This window comes from Lampetra fluviatilis, chromosome 5, assembly GCF_964198595.1.
Source record: "Lampetra fluviatilis chromosome 5, kcLamFluv1.1, whole genome shotgun sequence".
NCBI classification, from domain to species: Eukaryota; Metazoa; Chordata; class Hyperoartia; order Petromyzontiformes; family Petromyzontidae; genus Lampetra; species Lampetra fluviatilis.
Genome location: NC_136279.1, coordinates 16,931,125 through 16,953,247, shown reverse-complemented (window position 1 = coordinate 16,953,247; position 22,123 = coordinate 16,931,125). Strand labels below are relative to the sequence as shown.

The window sequence follows — 22,123 nt, the reverse complement described above, 5'->3', positions numbered from 1 at the left end:
ATTTGTAGCAGCCCAAATACTCTAAACGCATGTTTCTCAATGTGGTGGGGAGAACCGGAGGACCCAGAGAAAAATCCACACGGGGGGAGAGAGACATCCAAATTCCAAATATACAGGCGTCTAGGTCGGGATGGAACCCACCCACCTCCTGTATAGCAGACAAAGTGGTTAACATCTCGCCACTGTAATACTTTATGTGAATATGTTCGTGTGTGCATGCCTGAGATTTTGAGAGCATTTATATGGGTGAGTGTGTTTCAATGTGAGCGCCTGAGGCTAAACAGGCGATATTTGCCTGTTTGTCAAGGAGATTGTGAATATTTGAGGGCTTGTGCACGTACGTTTCAATGTGTGTGTGTGTGTGAAAGAGTGATTGCATGTGTGAGCGAGTGTGTGTGTGTGTGTGAATGCGATTTGTGAGCGAGGGAGTGTGAGCGTGCGAGCAGATGTGCACGTTTCAGTTTTGCCTGACTGAAGGAGATTGTGAGCGACTGGCCATCACTTGCCGCGGCGTTTATAGTGAGCGGTGCGATGGGGCGACACGGCACAGCTCTTGACACGGCTGCTTACCGGAGCTCATCCTGCTTTATTACTCCGCTCCCCTGTCACCCATCGCCTCCCACTCAACCAATGCATTCTGGCCACCGCTCGTCTGTCGGGAGTCTTCTTTGCGCGCGTGCGTGCGTGTGTCTGTGCGTGTGCGTCCGAGTGGCCCCTGGGCGGCCGCGATGTCGCTAACGCGCGCCTTTCGCCGCGGTCTTGCAATGTGTTGCGTGCGGGCCCCCCCTTGCTTGCAGAAGCGGACCCTGGTGAGCGCCGTCGTCCCCCGTATCACGACCCGCTCCATGGCACGGCAGCAGGCGCCGGGGATGGCAGGCGCACGGCACGAGCCGGTGAGTCCTAGCGCGTGCGGGCACTTGACGCGGCACGTGTGGCTGTAATCCGCTCCCCCCTCCCCAGCTCGTGGTGGAGAGACATGTGTAATAAGCGCGGCAGACGATGGCGGTGGCGCAGTGTCGTACGTCTAAAGGTGAAATTTTCAATTAACCTTACAAGGAGGCGCTCTCTTTGATGCGTGGAATCTGTGTCCATGTGGCCGGGGGGGGGGCTGGTTTGTTTTTTGTTTTTTACCAAGTGGAGTTGAACTCGACCCAGCCTTGGCTTGCCCAGCGCCCCTCCCTCCCTGTGCGAGCGTTTATTTGGTGGCGTGTGCTGGGCACAGCCCCGTGAAATGGGCTGCCTCCATGCTCAGACGTGTGATGCATTGCGGGTGCGCGGGCTCTGTGGCCCTGTGGGGGCCGGCGGTGTGTGGGGGGGGGGGTGGAGGGGGCGGTGTGTGGGGGGACTGGGGGGGCGGGGAATGGCTGGTGTAGGGGAGCGATTGCACCGGGTGGAGCGAGGAGGATTCCTGCGGGTCCACGTCCGCCGCAGTTGACGTCGTGATTTAGCCTCCCCGTGAACGGGGCTTTCAGAGGTGCAAATAATCTGAAGTGTGCAAATTGCTCGAAGCTAATTACCAATTACTTTGTGATTTCTACTGCGACTTAATTCAATAAAAGCGTGCAATATGTGAAACTTTCTAAACGGAGCTATTTGTTTTAATTTGCGAATTAATATTAATAATGTGGCGCCTTTCCGCTGAAGGCTCGGCGCGTCGCGCAGTCTCGCGACGGATGGCGTCGCCCACCAAGCGGCGGCGAAAGGCGCCTCGTTGTTGTCCGCATGTGACGCGTGCAGGTGCGCGCGCTTGCGCGTGTGTGTGAACAGCCAACACCAGTGAGCATTATCTGAAGCGGTCATGGGCCTCCCCTAGGTCGTCTCGGCCTTTAAAACGAGTACCTGGTGCGGTATGTAAAAACATCACCACTGGGGGAGACAAAGGCGGCCGGGCGTGGTTGCTGACCACACCCCCCCACCCCCTTCGTGTGCCGTGCCGGTCTTCATGGGTGCTGCTTGCTTCGCGGCACTTGCCCCAACAGTCTGTCAAGGCTATAGAGGGTAGTCTCTTTGTGTCAACAGGCTCCGAGGACGGCTGCTGCCCAAACTAGAAAGGCTGCCCCCAGGGTGGGCGCGCCAGCCCAGGAGGCCAAGCCGGATGGCAAGGGCCGAACCGTCGCTGGTGCCGGTGAGTGTCCATTGTGGAGGCCCGGGACCACCACGGCAAACAACCGTGACAAAGAAAATAATCTCCAGCCGTTTCACACGAAACTGATCTACTTGGATTTTTTGCCAGGAAAAGCCACACTTAGCCCCACAAATTATAGCCCGATGAAGTGGCTTATCATGTGCAAATTTATAGCAGCTATAGACTCTAAGTGTGATGTTGATTCTTAATGTGGAGGGGCAAAACCGGAGGACCCGTAGAAAAATCCACGCAACCATGGGGAGAACACGCAAACTCTTAAATATCCAGCAGTCGTCAGGATTGGGATCGAACCCACGACCTCCGATGTGCCAGGCAAGGTAGAAGACATCTTGCCACCGCAGCCCCCCCACAGCTGGGTTAGGCCGAGTTCAGGAGCCCTCGTAAGCGTGGAGAGATTCTCGCTCGCCAAAATCTGGTCGGTCAAAACACCTGTGCCTTTGTGCGTGCCGGCGTGCATTTGTGTACCCGTGCGTGCACCTTCGTGCATGTGTGAACACGTGCGGGGTACGCACATGTGTGCGCGTTCATTTCAGGAGCGACTGGCCGTGCGACTCGCTTGAGAGCGAAGGAGGCAGCGGCGGCGGCGCCGGCTCCTTTCGCCGCCCGACGCGGTAAGCCAGAGTCCGCGTCGCGCACGCGCCATCGATTTGTCAGCGGCGGTCGAAGCAAATGCCGGGTTTGAATTTAGCACCGGAGGGGAGGCGGAGGAGGGTCAATGTGACGCTCCCTTGGGCACGCGTGGGTGATGGCTGTCCGTCTCTTGCTCCTCTTGGAATACGTCCCCGGCTTCTCCTCCTGCTGTGTGTCTGCAGGGACACGGTTCGCCGTCAAGCTGGACGAGGTTCTTCACGAGGTTAGTGCGGCCGTCGCATCGCATTCGTCAAGCTGCCGTTGCACAGTCTCGGCGGCGAGGCGCTCGCCGTCGAGGCTGTTTGCGCAAAATCAATGGTTCAATTCCTGAGATGTGCGGCAATCACCGCGGTGGGAGTAACCGAAGCGCGTGCGTGCGTGCATGCCCCCCGCGCCCCGTGCCGTGCAAGTGTCACGGAAGATGCTGCGACGTCGTTCGTACGAGCGGGCTGCTCCGCATGGAGTGTCCTGGTCTCAATATGCACGCTAACTGTCGTCTATTTTTACGACGGTTAAAACTACAAACAAATGTTTCTACTTTACCAGCTGCTGTATAGCTCTTTACCAGAAGGGACCCGTGACCATTACGAGTGATGGCTCAATAAAATGGCGTATTGCGTGGAAATGTACAAGCAGCAAAATACTCTAAAACGCTTGTTTCTAAATGCGGAGGGAAACACCGGTGGAGCCGGAGAAAAATTGAATCGCCCGCGGGGAGATCATGTAAACTCCCAACTATACAGGCGTCGGGGTCAGGATCGAACCCACGAACCTCCTGTATACCAGGCGAGGAAGTTAACTCCTGGAGTTTGCATGTTCTCCCCGTTGGTCGCGTGGATTTTAGCTCGGTGGGCCTTACCTGGTAAAATAAAAATTGTTTATAGTTTAATAGTTTTACTTTATGACATGCCTCCAGCCTGCTCACCCATGTTGCTTCACCGAGGCTTAAGGTGCCAATGCATTAAGTTTGGTGTGCGTTGAATGCTCCAACGGGCACACAGTCTCACGAGGTAATTTCTTTATCCAGCAATGCCTTGCTCGGTCTCGAGGCTCGCTGACCTTGAACAAGGATATTTGGCAATTTCCTCATTTTGAATTGGTGCTTTGTATCTGAGAGGAAGCCAAAGTGCCCAGGTGAAAGCCGCCACGCGTACAGGGACAAACTACTACAAAGTGCACACGCGTGTGGGTTTCGCGAATACCACCGTGCTGAGAAAAGTGCACATGCGTGTGTGGGTTCGCGAATACCACTTAAATCATCCCGGCACATCTCTGCGCGTTTGCAGCACCAAAGTTTTGGAACAACCGCGCTTTCCTCCCTTTGACCATCGTAAATATTTCTTCGAGAGAATATCCTCAAGCAGAAGATTAGCGCTGGATACAACCACATTTGTAAATGTGGTTTGTAACGTTGATCCTTACCTGTGTGTCGTTAGTTTAATTTTAGTGTTTTTTCTTCCTTGCCCAAGCTTGCATTTAGTGTTAAAAAGTCGGCAGTAATTGGTATATACTTTTTTCAATTTGTGCTTCTATGCTTTTTCTATTTTGCGTTTTTGTTTTGAGTAATTTGCTTACCTTTACTTTACTTTGCGCTCAAAAGTAGTTTTTTGTAATGTTGGTTGTTTTCATTTTCTGACCCGCCCCGACTGGACATCTGTGGAAAAAGAGCTTCATGGCTCATTGAATTCCTCCAGGATAAATAAATATTCTGATTTGTATATTTGACGTATACCTGTTGCGTGTTAGTTTGTGCATTGTGTGTTTTATACACTTCAGTGTATTTATGCGTATGATTACACTGTGTGTATTTATGCCGATATTTTTAGACGTGTTTTCAAAGCGTGTGTCTACATATTGGGCAGTTGGTGGCAGTCGCCCTCCAACAACAGTGGAGGGCAGAGGAGCGACGCTCAGGGCAGGGAGCGGAGCGCCGGGCGGCTAAGATTCAGCGAGTTGGCACAGTAGGGGGCACAGCTGGTGGATCTGCCGGTAATCTCAGTCAGCCCACCCACGGCACCTGGGTCTGTCCCGGGACCTGCAAGCAGTGAGCCTCCGATAATTCACTTGGTCTCAAAGTGCACCTGGCCTGGCACAGGTGCCGCGGTGACGTCACCATTATTTCGTGGCGAATGGCGCGTATTCGTATTGGTATGCACGGTTGCATGGTAGTGTAGTGGGGAGCGGTGGTGTAACGGATTAGCGCTCTGCGCTACGAACCCGGCCCCGCACGGTGTGACGCGCGGTGTGACGCGCTTGCAAGTGTCACTGTGGTGGGATGGCTCGCGGGTATCGCGTGTGACCCCCCCCCCCACCCGTGCCGTGCCCTGCAGGAGCAAGCCGGTGAGGAGGAGTGCAGCAAGGCCGGAGAGGAAGCCCAGCTTCAGCCGGGGTTGGCACGCTCCCCCGAGGCGGCGGCCCCCGCAAGTAGCCGGCGCCAGGGCATGGCGCGCCGCTCCTTCGCTCCCGTCGGCTTCGTGTTCCAAGGCCTGCCGGGCATGACGACGACGATGATGATGCCTCTTCCTCGGCTGCAGCCACTCAGCCCCTGCTCCACCTCCTCCTTCCTGTCGCCGGCGGAGATCGTCGCTCCGCTGAGCTTCAGCCCCGTGCAGCACGGCCCCCCGCCGCCGCGCCGACCCGCCACACCTGCCGGTGAGAAGGCGAGACATGCACGTGTACGCAGGTGTGCGCACACACCTGTGCGCGTGTACGCAGGTGTGCGCACACACCTGTGCGCGTGTACGCAGGTGTGCGCACACACCTGTGCGCGTGTACGCAGGTGTGCGCACGCACCTGTGCGCGTGTACGCAGGTGTGCGCACGCACCTGTGCGCACACGCAGGTGTGTGCACGCAGGTGTGTGCACGCAGGTGTGTGCACGCGCTCATGCGTACACCCGCACGCGTCGTGCCCGTCGGTGAGATTTGACGTGCGCACGTGCGTGTGTACGTACGCACGGTGGTCGGTGAGGTGAGACGAACGTGCGTAAGAACACGCTTGCGTTTACACGCGTACGCACCTTCCAGATCGTGACCGTGTACGCACGCACACACGCGCTTGTACTACGTTACACACGTACGTACGTACCTAAGCGGGTGGCTTTTATATTCTGATCTACACGCAAGTGTCACGTGTGCACCACGTACCGTAGGCACGTATGTATGTGTGTGTGTGTAGAACTTCTTTCGCGCCGTACATAGCCAACCTCACCAAATGCGAGGTGTGGGGGGGGGGAAGGACAACAAACTAAACACAAAACAAGGTTCCCCCCCAACCCGCTCCACCCCTCCCCCAGCGAGCCGATGTTCCATGAATTGTCACTTCCTGTGGGCACCGTTCGACCAGAGAATCGATTCTTCTCTGATTTCGGCTGTCCTCTCTCTCTCTCTGTCGCGATTGTGCGGCGTCCGCCGGCTGCCGTCGCCCGAACCGTCACCACGAGCGCTGGGACGCGCTTGAGAATTGGTTGAATCGTCGGTACTCGTGTCGAGCGTTCGCGCGCGCACGCTCGAGTGCACGCTGTCGACAGGCGCGCATATACACGTGCGTATGCGTGTGTGCACCCTCTGTTGGGATGTTCACGCACACACAGAGACCCCGGACAAACTTCGAATTCCCGTCCCTTCCCACAGCCATCCGTGCTGTCGAATCTCTGCCGCCTATTCAAGTGCAGGCTCAAACACATTTCTTTTTTCCTCTGCCTTTGACCGACTGCCTTTCTCTCCATAAACTAGATATCCCCACTGTTTCTACAAAGCGTCTTGAGACGCGGTCGCATTTAGACGCTGCTGTATGAACCAAAATTGTTCTCCTGTCGTTGCGTGCGCTCTGTTGACGTGCCATCAGTTGGGACGCGCGTACGTAAACGCACCCTTCGTCGAGACGCGCACGGACACGTGGGAGCGCTGCCGTGCGTTACGTGAGCGTGCGCCGGGGGCGGGGCGGGGTGGTGATCACGCATCGGCTGCTCAGATTCACTCGAGCTGCTTTTGGTGTGGGAGCTGATGCGAATGCTCCTGCAGATGGACGCTAGAGTGCACGCTGCAGACGCTCGTGCGCACGCACGCACGCACACGAGTGTGCATGCTGCAGATGCTCGTGCGCACGCACGCACACGAGTGTGCATGCTGCAGGTGACCGTGCCCACACACACACACACGAGTGTGCACGCTGCAGATGCTCGTGCCCACACACACACACACACGAGTGTGAACGCTGCAGGTCACCATGCGCACGGTCTTGAGGCTCGCGCGCGCCGTGCGCCTGGGCCATGCATCAGGAGAGTAAATGTTTACACAGGCGCACACTGTTGCTGGTACAAGCGTCGGCTCAATCCCCCACGGACACGGCTGTGCATATTTTAACACTTGTTTATTGGTTTTCAACCCAAATGTGTTCAAATCTCGAGCTCACGAACTGCTGACAGTAAACAGAAACACTTCCCCTGCTGGAGGAAGAGCAGTTGAAGGCAGTAAGTTTTGTTGATGTACGGTTTTATTAATCTCATCAGGCTTATGAAAGGCATAAAAACCCCCAAGTGAGCCCCTGCGATTAAATTATCCACCTTGATTTGGTTAGCGCCTCGTGCCGCCGCGTGGCCTCCATGAAAACCTGCGAGCTTCGTCGTCGTGATGCGTAATGAGCAAATTGTAATGATTGTATGAAGCGCTCCCGGGGGGGTGGGGGGGGAGTCCCGCATCAACAGCTGTTGCCGTGGCGCTCGCTCTGTAAATACAGCGGCGCGGCGGAGCGGCAGGGGACCGTGGCGGCGCCCTCGACCCCACCCCCCCCCCCACCCACCCCCAGGAGATGTCGCGGCTTCGCGGTGGGCGCCGCGAACCGGGTTATGTCTCCGACGCCGCGCTGTGATTTCCCGCGATCCTCGTTCCCTGCCCCCACCCCGTGCGCGTGCGTGACGTGCGCGCGTAGCGTGCGTGCGCTTGTCTCAAAAGTCTCTGCTAAGGCTGTAAGGGGTTGGGGGGGGGCGACCCCCTTTGTCTTTGTCTGCGTGCAGCGTCGACGGTCAAAGTGGCGGAGGAGGCGTGCGAGCCACCGGGACCGGAGGGGCAGGATGGGGCCCCCGGAGCAGCGGGCGACGTGGTGGCGCCGGTCCCCGCGGCCGCTGCGGTGCAGCCGGAGGCGGTGGGGCCGGCGAGCGGCGGCGAGGAGCTGCACGGAGTGTCGTACTACAGGTCGGCGTAGGGCCGTGTAGTCTTCTTACCAAGGCGCGAGTGGTCACTGTCTCTGCTCGCGGCGATCGTGCGAACTCCCTTGTGCATGCGCCACCGCATCTGCGTGATCGGGAGTGCGGGGGCGTACTTGTGCGTGGATTTGTACCATTGGGGGGTTGTGTGTGTGTGTGTGAGAGATGCTGTCGGAGTGTGCAAGATCGTCATGTTTGAGAGATGGTGTGTGAACTATACCCCCGGGGAGCCGTAGTGTGGCGGTCAGCGCGCTGCGCTACGAACCCGGTGACCCAAGTTCGATTCCCGCTCGCGGCCAACACCAATGACTGTTTTCTGAACTGGTTCTGTGCCTCCCCTAGATTGACTCGGCCTCAAATGAGTACCTGGTGCCATGCATAAACATCGCCACTGGGGAGACAAAGGTGGCCGGGCGTGGTGTTGGCCACCCACCCCGTTGTGTACCTTGCAGCCTTCATAGGTGCTCGCTAACAGCACTTGCCCCAACAGTCTGTTAAGGCTATTCAGGGCATCTTTGTCTTTCATGCTGTCATGGTGTGCAAGGTAATAATTTTGAGGAATGGTGTGTGTATTATACTCATGGGGCATGCGAGTTGATTGTGAGATGGTTGTGTGAGAGATGCTGCGAGTGGCATGCTGGGCGAGATGTGTGGGCTATGCTGCCCGTGTGTGAGCTTCTGTGCTGTGTGTGTGTGTATGTGCGGGTGGCTATGTGTGAGATGTGCAATTATGTTTTTACGCGTGGACGTCGCGTATGTATGAGATGGTGCATTTGCGTGATTTCTCACGGGGCTATGCGAGTCCGTGGGTTCGTGCGTGTGTGTGTGGACATGATTATGCGTACGCTCATTGTCCTGTGGGGCTTTGTGTGTGTGTGTGGATCTGTGTGGATTTGTTTGGGGCTGTGTGTGTATCGGAGTGTGGTTGGGTATTGTGGTTAGCACGCTGCGCTACGAACCCGGAGACCCAAGATCGATTCTCCGCTCACGGCCAACGCCGGTGACAATTATCTGAACCTGGTCCTGGGCCTCCCCTATGTCAACTCGGCCTCAAACGAGTACCCGGTGCGGTGTTGTAAAGATCGCCACTGGGGAGACAAAGGCGGCTGTGCATGGTGCTGGCCACCCCCCCCCGTGTACCGTACCGGCCTTCATCGGTGCTACTCGATAAACAGCACTTGCCCCACGAGTCCATTGAGGCTGCGCTGGTGGTGGGGGGGAGATCTCTGTCTTTGTGCCTGTGTGTAACGGCGTGCGCACGGCCGTGCGTTTGTCTAGGTCCCTCCTGCGGGAGGAGAGCGCCCGCCTGACTCTGCAGTGTGAGAAGTGGGAGCACGTGGACGTCGTGGCGGAGATCCCTGAAGAAAGTGAGCTCCCCTCCTCCCCTCTTCTTCCCCTCCCCCTCTCATCTCCTCCCCTCATCACTCTCCCCCCCCCCTTCTCCCCTTCTCGCCTCTCCTCCGCCCGCACCACCCAGCCTCTGCTGGTTCACCACTGGCGCTGTGAAGATCGACACCTGCAGCACAACAAATGCCATTCGCGTATTTAGCAGGTGTTTGTTGCTCGTAAGAACCAGGCACGTGTGTTTTGGTGCGCGCGTGCGTCCTGCACGCGCGTCGTATTTCCCCCTTGTGCGTTGCTTCGCGTATACGTCGCCGATGAATGAGCGCCATGGTAGCGTGATGTTATCTTTCTTGGCTGGTACCCAGGAGGTCGGGGGTTTGATCGCGACCCTGATGCTTGCAGGTTTGGAGTTTGCACGCCTCTTTCCCCGTGATCGCCTGCGATTTTTTTTTTCCCTCCGGTTCCTCTGGTTTTCACCTCCAAATTTAGAATGAACGTCACGCGCTTCGAGTATTTTGATGATTTAGATCAGTGGTGGCCAACTGGCATCTCTAGAGCCACAAGCTGATCTCTAATCCACCGCAAGGGGATCTATCGAAGGGGCGTAACGTCGAAACACACTCTCACAGTCGCAGGGAATAATAAATGTCTCCCGTGCTGTGCCGAAAACTGTCAATGTATACGTGCACACTTTTGTAAATACACGTGGCTTTTTTGCAGAACTCTAGTGGGAACCTTTTGGCTCTTGGTCTTTTTGTTTCAGGTTGGCCACCCGTGGTTTAGAGGACTTGGCGGCGACACATTTCCTTGTGATAAGCCACTTGGTTAAGCTATCATTTGTGGGCAGGTCACTTTTGAATAAAGAACCTAATAGTTCAGTGGGCTTTACCTGGCAAAATCAAAATAGTGTAGCTTTGTGATTTGATGACATTTCCTCTACTGTGTGCACTCCTTTCGTAGTTAATCGCATTCCTCCTCCAGTCTAAATAAATATGCTGGTTTTGTTCTCCAGGCAACATGGTTACTGAATATCTATCAATACAATGCTGTAAGTGTCTGAGCAATTTTCAGCTTTTCAAATTTTTCTGTTAAATTTTCTGATCCCATGTCATAACTAAACACTCACCACATTCGTCAACAACACTGCCTTAAAAGAAGAAATGTGCACTTCAACACGCATGACTATTATCGCAACCGTTCTTGGACCTCTCCTAGGTCGACTCGGCCTCAAATGAGTACCTGGTACGATGTGTAAACATCGCTACTTGGGGAGACAAAGGCGGCCGGGCGTGGTGTTGCCCAGCCACCACCACCTCGTGTGCCGTGCCGGCCTTCATCGGTGCTCGCTAACAGCACTTGCCCCGACAGTCTGACGAGGCAATGCCGGGGATCTTTTGTCTGCGTGTCTGTCTGTGCGCGGCGTCTTAACCTGCACGAGCTCGCCCGATCTCCCCCCACCTCCCCAACATTAATCCGCGCGCGTGTGTTTGCGTGAACCCACGTACGTTAACCCGTGTTTGCGCGGTAATCCCTCCGCGCGTGCGCACGCTAATCCGTTTGCGAGCGTTAATCCGCGCGCAAGTGTTAACCCAAGTGTGCTCGTAATGGTGCGCGCAGTGAGCGGGCTCGTGCGCATCGCGGTGGGGATGGCGCGGATGCTGATGGCCGAGAGGTTCCGCCAGTTCGAGGGCTTGGTGGAAGACTGCGACCTGGGCCGGGGAAAGATGCCCACCACCCTGTGCGACCTCGCCGGCTTCTGGGACATGGTTTACTTCCAGGTAGAGTACGGGCCGCAACGACAAAGATGCGCCCCCGTGCAGCCTTCACAGACTGTTGGGGCGAGCGCTGTTAGCGAGTAGCAACCTCCTTAAGGCCTCATATTCTTAAGGCCGGCACAGGACACGCCCAGCCGCCAGACATACACACGCGCGCAGACGCAAACGCACGAACAGACATTTACAGGAATCCCTCATTATACGTCGGGGATGCTTTCCTGGGAAATGCTACTTGGGGGGGGTGGGTGGCCAGCACCACGCCCGACCGCCTTTGTCTCCCCACACACTCACACCAGGTACTCATTTGAGGCTGATTCGACCTGTATGTTGAATTTACGGTGCTAAAGAAGTGAAACATACACATCAACTCAACCGTCTAATGACCTAGGGGAGGCCCAGGACCGGTTCAGATGATCACCACTGTTATGGGTCGTGAGCGGGGATTTAACCCTGGTCGCCAGGTAGCGTAGTGCAGTGCACTGTGCTACCGCTCCCACACACAAACGATTCCTCGCTCCGACCAACAATTCATTGCTTTCACCAACAGACACTCGTCTCTCTTCGGACTGATCTGAGGCGTGCGAGCCTGTGGTCGTGCGTGCGTGCGTGTGCACTTAGTAATGTAGCGGCTAGTGCGCTGCGCTACGAACCCGGTGACCTGAGTTTGATTCCTGCTCACGGCCAACACCAGTGACGATTATTTGAACCGCCAGTTCTGGGCTGGCGTGGTGCTGGCCGCCCACCCCCCTTTCATGTGCCGTTCTGGCCTTCACAGTTGCTCGCTAACAGCACTTGCCTTAGCAGTCTGTTAAAAGGCTCTACGGGTGGTGTTTGTGTGTGCATGTGTGCGTGCAGGTGGAGGACGTGAATAAAAAGTTTGCAGAACTGGAAAATATGCAGGGCGCTGGCTGGAAAGAGGATTTGATCATGCCGCCCCCGAAGCCTCTCCCCGCCAGGGTAGGCTCCCTCCCTCTCTGTCCCCCTCCCATCCCCCCGCCTTCTCCGCCTTGCTCTCCCTCAGGAGTGCTGTGTGGCCTAGGCTGATGCTGCTGTTGCTGCTCGCAGAATGATAGCACCGTGAGGAGCAGGGTGGCTTTGACAGCGCTGCGTTATGCAACGATAGTGGCCACCGTTGTCGTGTTTGTTGACGATAGCATGCGTCGCGTTGCCGTTGCTGCTGCCACGTTTAAACTCAGCGCGAGTTAATGGTCAAGTTGCACGCTGCGTTGAAACTCGCGCGTTGGTTGTCGGTCGCGTCACGTTGCCTCCCCAATGTTGAGACTCGTCGATTCTTGCCGGGGGGTGACGGTTGTCGTCTCTGTCGCCGTGTGTCGTGCCGACAGAAGAAGGCGGTGGCGCCGCGTGCCCCGGCCACGCGCAACGACGGCGCCCAGCGCGCCGCTCGCGAGAGACTCGCCGCGTTCAGGGCCAAGGCGGCGCTGGCACGCGGAGCCAAGGGCGTCGGTGAGACACGCGGTCGCACGGCGCACGCACAGACGGACAGACGCGCGAAGCCTTTAGGACAGTTTGTTCAAGAAGTTGCTTTTCGAGCACCGATGAAAGGCCGGCGTGGGCGCACAGGGGGCTGCGAACGCCGGCTGCACGCCGGGCCGCCGTGGGCTCGTCAGTCGCCGTGCCCGTGGCATCAGGCGAAGTGTGAAGCCTGCGTTTTGAGGATTTCTCGCCGGTTAACACAAAGGAAGCGTGCGCACATCGCACCGCGAAACTCGGGGCGACACGCGGATTGCAGCCTTTTTGGGCCGAATTGAAATTGCGCACGCGCGTGCGGTAGAGAAATCCGCGTCTGTTATCTAATGAAACACGCGTTAACAATTGAATTTGAAGCGGAAACCTTTCATCCCGGCTCCTGTCTCCTCCCCCTCCTTCTGTCGACTTGTCTGCACGTCTATTCACGTCTTTATCTTCCCCGCCGCGTCTCTCCCTTCATCTCGTCTCTCCTTTATCTCCCCCCCCCCCCGTCTCTCTTTATCTCCATGTGTGTACTTGCCGGCGCTTTCTGGTTACGTCTCGTGACGGGGACTCCTCTGTGTTCTGACACGAGCCGCCTAATTGGCTTCGACGTGGGTCTCCGGTTTCGCCCCAGCCCTTTAACTGTCCTGCTTATTTAGTCATTAGTCACTGCGACGTGTAATGGGCTTGGCCGAGTCTGTAATGAAATATTCAGGTCGCTGGCGCTGCGCTGCTTTTTATGCTTTATTGCCTTTTGAGAGAAAATGGTAATTTATATTTTAATGGAAATTCAATTACTTGGGAATCCGTGCAGTCCATTTCTGGATTAGGGAGGTGTCAGAGTTAGATGGGAATAGAAATCCTTCGGAGCTTTAATATAACGGGCACATTTTCCCGTAGCGTGAAGCGTGCGTGTGCGTTTTCCGTAGGCTTGGTCGCTTAAGTTAAATTTAAAATACAAATATGTTTCTCTCTGTACGGTTCACTTGGCCATTTTTAAACGCATGACAGGCTTCGTGGAGAATTTTGATGGGACATTAGTGCCGAGTTTTAGTGAATCTGTGAAAGCCTTGGGGGACACCCCCCCCCCTCCTCCCCGGCCACGGTTGAGCCGGGGGGCGGTGTGGGGGTGGGAGGTGACACCGGGGTTCGGTTATTGCGGCGTGCGGTGGGTTGGGGGGCGGTTGCATTAATCGGCGTCCCACCTTAAGGGGTCCTACCCCTTCTGGTCCTTAGACCCCATGCATCCTTGTGGGGCTCCAGTTCTGTGTGGTCCCCCCCTACCTCTGGTGATCCCCTCCAAAGGGGGATCCCGCCCTCTTGGAGGCTGGTGGCGGTTGTTATTGACGGAGCTTGTTTGTGGTTGCTCCCCAATTGGTCCAGTGCCTTACGCGATGCACTCTCTTGTCCCAGAGGAATGCTGCGTGGAGGGAGAGGCCCCACTCCCACCACAGCAGGGGGAGGCCTCACCAACACAGCAGGGAGAGGCCGCATCACTGCAGCAGGGAGAGGCCTCACCACAGCAGGGGGTGGCCTCACCACTGCGGAGCCCCGCAACACCCAGGGGCCGCAAGAGGTCACGTGGGGGGAGCCTGACCCCCTCCATGACGGTCGCCTTTGAGGGGGAGACGCCGAGGGAGGCGCGGAGACCCCTACGCAAGACCCCGCGCCCTGCCCCCCTGCCCCCCTCGCCCGACACCCCCGACAGCCCCCCCAGGTAACCCCACTCGTCCCTCACTCCTGCTGCCAACCTCACTCACCACGCTGTCCTCCCTCCATCCCTACCACCGTCCACCCGCTCCCCCAGGCCCCCATCCATCATCACCATTTCGCCAATCCCACCACCACTGAACCCATCACCATCATCACCGCCGCCATCAGAAGAACTTCACCACTTTCTGCCCCCCACCACCATTACAAGCCTCATCCCCTCACCACCACCTCACCAATTCCACCACCGCTCTCGTGGCGAGGTTGCAGTGGCGTGGGGCGTCCAGCAGGGAGGGCCGCTTCCTCGCAGCCGTGCGCGCACGCAGGTGGTGAGGGTGTGACTGTGTACAGTGTGGTGAGGAGCTGACTGTGTACAGTGTGGTGAGGATGTGACTGTGTACAGTGTGGTGAGGAGCTGGCTGTGTACAGTGTGGTGAGGTACTGGCTGTGTACAGTGTGGTGAGGGTTTGACTGTACAGTGTGGTGAGGAGCTGACTGTGTACAGTGTGGTGAGGGTTTGACTGTACAGTGTGGTGAGGAGCTGGCTGTGTACAGTGTGGTGAGGAGCTGACTGTACAGTGTGGTGAGGGTGTGACTGTGTACAGTGTGGTGAGGATGTGGCTGTGTACAGTGGTGAGGATGTGATTGTGTACAGTGTGGTGAGGATCTGACTGTGTACAGTGTGGTGTGCGTCTGTGTGGTGTCTATGGGTGGTGTATGGTTTGTATGGTATGGCTGTGTGTCTATGGTGTGTGGTGTGTGTGTGTGTGGCTGTGTCCATGGTATCCATAGTATGTGTGTGTGTGGTGCGTGTGGGAGCAGTCGTGTAGTGGTTAGCGAGTTGCGCTAAAGAACCGACGACCCGAGTTTTATTCCCGCTCACGGCCAATTCCAGTGACGGTTATCTGAACCGGTCGTGGGCCTCCCCTAGGTCGATTCAGCCTCAGATGAGTACCTGGTGTGGTGTGTAAACATCGCCACTGGGGAGACAAAAGTGGCTGGGCGTGGTGTTGGCCACCCTCCACCTTGTGTGCCGTGCCGGCCATGGTAGGTGCTTGCTGACAACACTCGCCCCAAAAGTCTGTTCAGGCTATACGGGGGCTCTTTGTCTTTAGTATCAATGGTGTGTGTGTGGTATGTGTGTGGTGTGTGTGGCGTGTGCTCGCTAACAGCACTTGCCCCTACAATCTGTTAAGGCTATATGGGGGATCTTTGTCTTTGTGGCACGTGTGGTCACGTCATGGTGTAGGTGCTGGCAGGTGGAACCGAGCCCTGCAGAGTCGCTGGCCTCAGAGAGAGACGTGGATGAGGTGAGATCCGCTTGCGAGGCTTGGGCAAGAATCACGGGGTGGGGGATGGGGGGGGGTCACGGGGGGGGGGGGTGGGGCATGAGCAGGTAACCCTCGCTTCCCTCCACCACACACGGGCAGCCAACGAGCAGATAGTTTGCATAAGTTTTGTGGATTAATTACCTGCAACACAGTAAATGGGCTATGTCGAAGTCAATCTCTTAACCCTGCTCTCCGGGGATGGGAGGTTATTTAATGTAGCAGAACAACGAGGCGCGCTCATTAAAAGGCCCGGTTTGCATTGCTCATTATCGGCTCCCCTTTTCTAAAAGGGGGGGGGGGGGGCGGAGCAATTACCGCGTGCGGCGGCAGCGCGAGAGGAGGGGCGGCCCTGCCCCCCCCCGTGCCTCCACGTGCTAATGGAGCGTCGTTATTTTGTCGGGCGGCGCTAGTTGGAGCTGTCAATCAGCAAGTACCTGGTGCCGAGCCAAGCGGCGGCCGCTCGCACCCCCGAGCGCCAGCGGGTGGAGGCGCAGGAGGAGGAGGAGGATGCGGGGACCAGAGGGGAGCTCCTCGTCCCACTGTCCAGCGACCCGGGTGAGTGGCTGAGCGGCGAGCGAGCGAGTTGGTGAGTGAGCGAGGTGGGTAAGCGGATGATTGAGTGAGTGAGCGAGTGGATGGGGCGGTTGAGCGGGTGAGCGGGTGTGCGATTGAGCAGGTGAGTGGGCGGGTGAGGGAGCGGGAGGATGAATGGATTAGCGCGTTGAGTGAATGTGTGGGTTGAGGGAGCGAGGGAGGCGATCGTGACATCCCCCCCCCCCGCTGTTGTCCGCGTGCGGAGGTGGAGGTGGCGGCGGCGGCGTTGAGGCCGTGCGTTTCGTCACGTCACGCTAATTAAAAGGTCGCGCTGATGGCTGCCTCTGCCGATGGGGCAAGATCACCGTGAGCGCTGCCGGGACCTGTCTGTCCCCCCGCCCGTTGTGCGCGCGAGCTCGTGTGCGCACGTGTGCTCGTGCGCACGCGTGCTCGTGCACACGCCGCTCGTGCACACGCGTGCTCGTGCACACGCGTGCTCGTGCACACGCCGCTCGTGCGCACGTGTGCTCGTGCGCACGTGTGCTCGTGCACACGCTGTGCTCGTGCACACGCCGCTCGTGCACACGCGTGCTCGTGCACACGCGTGCTCGTGCACACGCGTGCTCGTGCACACGCGTGCTCGTGCACACGCCGCTCGTGCGCACGTGTGCTCGTGACACGCGTGCTCGTGCACACGCCGCTCGTGCGCACGTGTGCTCGTGCGCACGTGTGCTCGTGCGCACGTGTGCTCGTGCACACGCCGCTCGTGCACACGCCGCTCGTGCGCACGCGTGCTCGTGCACACGCCGCTCGTGCACACGCCGCTCGTGCGCACGCGTGCTCGTGCACACGCCGCTCGTGCACACGCGTGCTCGTGCACACGCGTGCTCGTGCACACGCCGCTCGTGCGCACGTGTGCTCGTGCACACGCGTGCTCGTGCACACGCCGCTCGTGCACACGCGTGCTCGTGCACACGCGTGCTCGTGCACACGCGTGCTCGTGCACACGCCGCTCGTGCGCACGTGTGCTCGTGCGCACGTGTGCTCGTGCGCACGCGTGCTCGTGCACACGCCGCTCGTGCGCACGTGTGCTCGTGCGCACGTGTGCTCGTGCGCACGTGTGCTCGTGCGCACGTGTGCTCGTGCGCACGCGTGCTCGTGCACACGCCGCTCGTGCACACGTGTGCTCGTGCACACGCGTGCTCGTGCACACGCCGCTCGTGCACACGTGTGCTCGTGCACACGCCGCTCGTGCACACGCCGCTCGTGCACACGTGTGCTCGTGCACACGCCGCTCGTGCACACGCCGCTCGTGCACACGTGTGCTCGTGCACACGCCGCTCGTGCACACGTGTGCTCGTGCACACGCGTGCTCGTGCACACGCCGCTCGTGCACACGCGTGCTCGTGCACACGCCGCTCGTGCACACGTGTGCTCGTGCACACGCCGCTCGTGCACACGCCGCTCGTGCACACGTGTGCTCGTGCACACGCCGCTCGTGCACACGCCGCTCGTGCACACGTGTGCTCGTGCACACGTGTGCTCGTGCACACGCGTGTCGAGTCGCCGTGTTTGCGACCGCTCGCTGCTGACTGCCGTGTGTTGGGTAGGTGCCCGTGCGGCTGTAGTGGGGAGCGGTGGTGCAGCGGTTAGCGAGCTGGGCTACGAACCCGGCGACCCGAGTTCGATTGCCGCTCACGGCCACCAACACCGGTGACGATTATCTGAACCGGTCCTGGGCCTCCCCTAGGTCGACTCGGCCTCAAATGAGTACCTGGTGCGGTGTGTGAACATCGCCAAAGGGGCGTCTGGGTGTGTGGCGCTGGCCACTCGCCCTCTCGTGCGCCATGCCGGCCTTCGTCGGCACTTACTCTCACAGCACTTGCCCCAACAGTCTGTACAGGGGATCTTTGTTTGGTGTCTTAATATGTGGGGGCCTTTCCTTTATCCCCACCAAAACAAATAAGCGTTGCATTAAAGGCGATACGGAGGGATCTTCGTGTTTGCGGGGAATGGTGGTTGAAGTGTTTAGCGCATTGTGCTGTGAACACAGGAACCATTCCTGGCCACGGCTCACATCGGTGGCCAATGCTGTCTGAGTCAGCCCTCAGTCTCCCTGAGGCCGACTTGAGCACCTGGTGTGGTGTGTAAAAAAAAAACCTAGCACCGAGGAGACTCAAAGATGATCGGGGGTTTTGCTCGCCATTCCACCCCTTCGTGTCTATAAACAGCATGTGCCCCTACAATATCAGTGGACGTACGGGGGATCTTTGTGCGTGACCTTTGGCTGTAGGATGGCGTCTTGTTTATCACCTCGTAGGTTAAGTAGTATTGAAGTTGCAAGTGCGCGTGTGTTCGATTCCCGCTCGCGGCCAACGCCGGTGAAGATTATCTGAACTGGTCTCGGGCCTCTCCTCGGTCGACTCGGCCTCAAATGAGTTCCTGTTGCGGTGTGCAATAACATCGTCGCTGGGGAGACAAAGGTGGTCGGGCGTGGTGCTGGCTACCCGCCACCCCCCTCGTGTGCCGTGCCAGCCTTCATAGGTGCTCGCTAACAGCACTCGCCCCAACAGTCTGTTAAGGCTATACGGGGGGGGGGGGGTCTTTGTCTCAGCGTGGCTGCTGTTGGTGTGTGTGTGTGAGGATTAACAGGGCACCCGTCGGTTAAACAAGTGGCGCCCGCCAGCCCTACGCACGTGCGCACACACACACATACACACATACACACACACATACACACACACATACACACACACATACACACATACACCGACACGCACACCCGCCGCCCCAGGCTGCACACACCGGGCCCACGTACAAAGACAAAGATCGCCCGTGTAGCCTTAACAGACTTTTTGGGGCAAGTGCTGTTAGTGATCACCTTTGCAGGGCGCAGTGCAGTGCGAGCCTGATTTAGTGGGTTCAATTCCTGCTCACGGCTAACATCCGTGGCGAATATCGGAACCGGTTGTGAGCCTCCGCCTGGCGTGGTGTGTAAACATCTACACTGGGGAGACAAAGGCAAACGGTCACGGTGCAGGCCTCACCGCACCTTCATGCGCCGTAGGTGCTCGCCAACAGCACTTGCCCTCGCATTGCTGCGTGGGCTACATGGGGGATCTTTGCCTCCTGCTCCTCAGCATTCCCTCCTTGGATGCGCCTTGCCCAGCCAACTTTTATCGTCAGGCGAGGGGTGCGGGGGCGGGGGCTCTGAGCCCGCGTGTGCCCCCCTCCACCCGCTCCACCCCTACCCCGCTCGTGTAGTAAAGTGGCGTGAGAGGCGGAGAGGGATTAGCGGGGATTAAGAGCGCGGGCCGCTGTGTTTGACGCGCGTTTCTCTCTCCCCAGGGCTCCTGTGGTGTGCGGGTGGCTCGCTGCTCACCACTTCCTTCCTGGGCTGCGACTCGCCACTCGTCACGGTACGGGGCGGCGGGGGGGGGATGTGCTTCACGCAACTCGCGTCGCCGGCGTACATCGTCACGCGTCACGGCAGAGGGGGGTTGGGGGTTGCCTCGCCGCTAAAATAGTACCTCGCCATGGTAACCTCACCGCTGTACCTCACCGCTCGCCACGGTACCTCACCACTCGCCACGGTACCTCACCACTCGCCACGACGTGCGGGGGGTGCCTCACTTCTCAGCGTGGCGCTGGGGTGCCGAACCACTTGGCATTTCACAGGGTGGGCGGGGGCACCTCACCACACCGCTCATCACGATGCGGGGTGACTCACCATGGTACGGGGTTTGGCGGCGGGGGGGGGGCAGCAGTGACTCACTACTCCCGGTTGGCACCGGAGACGGGGGTTGGAGGGTTGGAGGATGGCAAGCGACGGGGTGTGTGGAGGAGGAGGAGGGCCTCGCCAACACAGCCGTGGAATGCATAGGAACCGAGCGGAGGGGCAGGGGAGAGGGTGTGCTGGGAGGGAGGGGGGGGCCCCCGTTTGAGGTCCAATGCCCATTAGGCGACTGTCTGCTCAAATATATGAACCTGCCTGTGTTATCGCGAGCCTTTAATGCCTTTAAAATGATCCCCGAGCATGAAACCCCTATTATCCCGTCGTGCATTATCGCCCGGCCTTCATTGATTTGAGTAACGCACTTAATCTCTGCGTGTGGGAAATGCCCGGAGGGAGCAAAGGGGGGAGAAATGGCTTTTATTAATCTAATTAATCCATGGTAATTGATGTATTTTCTGTTTCACCGAATCGCACCCCCTCTCCCCCCCCCCCCGAAGATGCGCGAGGTCGCCTCCCTTGTTCGCTCGCAGCACACGTGGTGCACGAGTCGCTGGGCGGGCAGGCGTGAGGATGGTGGGGAGGTAGACAGGCGTGAGGATGGTGGGGAGGTAGACAGGCGTGAGGATGGTGGGGGGGTAGACAGGCATGAGGATGGTGGGGAGGTAGACAGGCGTGAGGATGGTGGGGGGGTAGACAGGCGTGAGGATGGTGGGGGGGTAGACAGGCGTGAGGATGGTGGGGAGGTAGACAGGCGTGAGGATGGTGGGGGGGTAGACAGGCGTGAGGATGGTGGGGAGGTAGACAGGCGTGAGGATGGTGGGGGGGTAGACAGGCGTGAGGATGGTGGGGGGGTAGACAGGCGTGAGGATGGTGGGGGGGTAGACAGGCGTGAGGATGGTGGGGAGGTAGACAGGCGTGAGGATGGTGGGGGGGTAGACAGGCGTGAGGATGGTGGGGGGGTAGACAGGCGTGAGGATGGTGGGGGGGTAGACAGGCGTGAGGATGGTGGGGGGGTAGACAGCTATGAGGATGGTGGGGAGGTAGACAGGCGTGAGGATGGTGGGGGGGTAGACAGGCGTGAGGATGGTGGGGGGGTAGACAGGCGTGAGGATGGTGGGGGGGTAGACAGGCGTGAGGATGGTGGGGGGGTAGACAGGCGTGAGGATGGTGGGGAGGTAGACAGGCGTGAGGATGGTGGGGGGGTAGACAGGCGTGAGGATGGTGGGGAGGTAGACAGGCGTGAGGATGGTGGGGGGGTAGACAGGCGTGAGGATGGTGGGGAGGTAGACAGGCGTGAGGATGGTGGGGAGGTAGACAGGCGTGAGGATGGTGGGGGGGTAGACAGGCGTGAGGATGGTGGGGAGGTAGACAGGCGTGAGGATGGTGGGGGGGTAGACAGGCGTGAGGATGGTGGGGGGGTAGACAGGCCTGAGGATGGTGGGGGGGTAGACAGGCGTGAGGATGGTGGGGGGGTAGACAGGCGTGGGGATGGTGGGGGGGTAGACAGGCGTGAGGATGGTGGGGGGGTAGACAGGCGTGAGGATGGTGGGGGGGTAGACAGGCGTGAGGATGGTGGGGAGGTAGACAGGCGTGAGGATGGTGGGGGGGGTAGACAGGCGTGAGGATGGTGGGGGGGTAGACAGGCGTGAGGATGGTGGGGAGGTAGACAGGCGTGAGGATGGTGGGGAGGTAGACAGGCGTGAGGATGGTGGGGGGGTAGACAGGCGTGAGGATGGTGGGGGGGTAGACAGGCGTGAGGATGGTGGGGAGGTAGACAGGCGTGAGGATGGTGGGGAGGTAGACAGGCGTGAGGATGGTGGGGAGGTAGACAGGCGTGAGGATGGTGGGGAGGTAGACAGGCGTGAGGATGGTGGGGAGGTAGACAGGCGTGAGGATGGTGGGGGGGTAGACAGGCGTGAGGATGGTGGGGAGGTAGACAGGCGTGAGGCTGGTGGGGAGGTAGACAGGCGTGAGGATGGTGGGGAGGTAGACAGGCGTGAGGATGGTGGGGGGGTAGACAGGCGTGAGGATGGTGGGGGGGTAGACAGGCGTGAGGATGGTGGGGAGGTAGACAGGCGTGAGGATGGTGGGGGGGTAGACAGGCGTGAGGATGGTGGGGAGGTAGACAGGCGTGAGGATGGTGGGGGGGTAGACAGGCGTGAGGATGGTGGGGAGGTAGACAGGCGTGAGGATGGTGGGGAGGTAGACAGGCGTGAGGATGGTGGGGGGGTAGACAGGCGTGAGG

At 58.6% G+C, this 22,123-nt stretch overlaps 1 protein-coding gene across 2 annotated transcripts in view; it reads left to right on the top strand.

Moving 5' to 3' along the window:
- Positions 1-22,123, top strand: part of DLGAP5 (DLG associated protein 5) — a 51,231-nt gene that overhangs the window by 5,986 nt on the left and 23,122 nt on the right. The window contains exons 4-17 of one of the 2 annotated variants that reach the window (XM_078856216.1): positions 798-893; positions 2,020-2,125; positions 2,680-2,757; positions 2,959-2,999; positions 5,107-5,428; positions 7,790-7,967; positions 9,257-9,345; positions 10,940-11,100; positions 11,953-12,054; positions 12,444-12,561; positions 13,981-14,284; positions 15,527-15,587; positions 16,019-16,163; positions 19,491-19,561. In XM_078856216.1, coding sequence (XP_078712342.1) covers positions 798-893; positions 2,020-2,125; positions 2,680-2,757; positions 2,959-2,999; positions 5,107-5,428; positions 7,790-7,967; positions 9,257-9,345; positions 10,940-11,100; positions 11,953-12,054; positions 12,444-12,561; positions 13,981-14,284; positions 15,527-15,587; positions 16,019-16,163; positions 19,491-19,561 — 1,872 coding nt within the window. Of the gene's footprint in view, positions 1-797; positions 894-2,019; positions 2,126-2,679; positions 2,758-2,958; positions 3,000-5,106; positions 5,429-7,789; positions 7,968-9,256; positions 9,346-10,939; positions 11,101-11,952; positions 12,055-12,440; positions 12,562-13,980; positions 14,285-15,526; positions 15,588-16,018; positions 16,164-19,490; positions 19,562-22,123 lie in introns of both variants that reach the window. The other variant, XM_078856215.1, reaches the window with a different exon arrangement.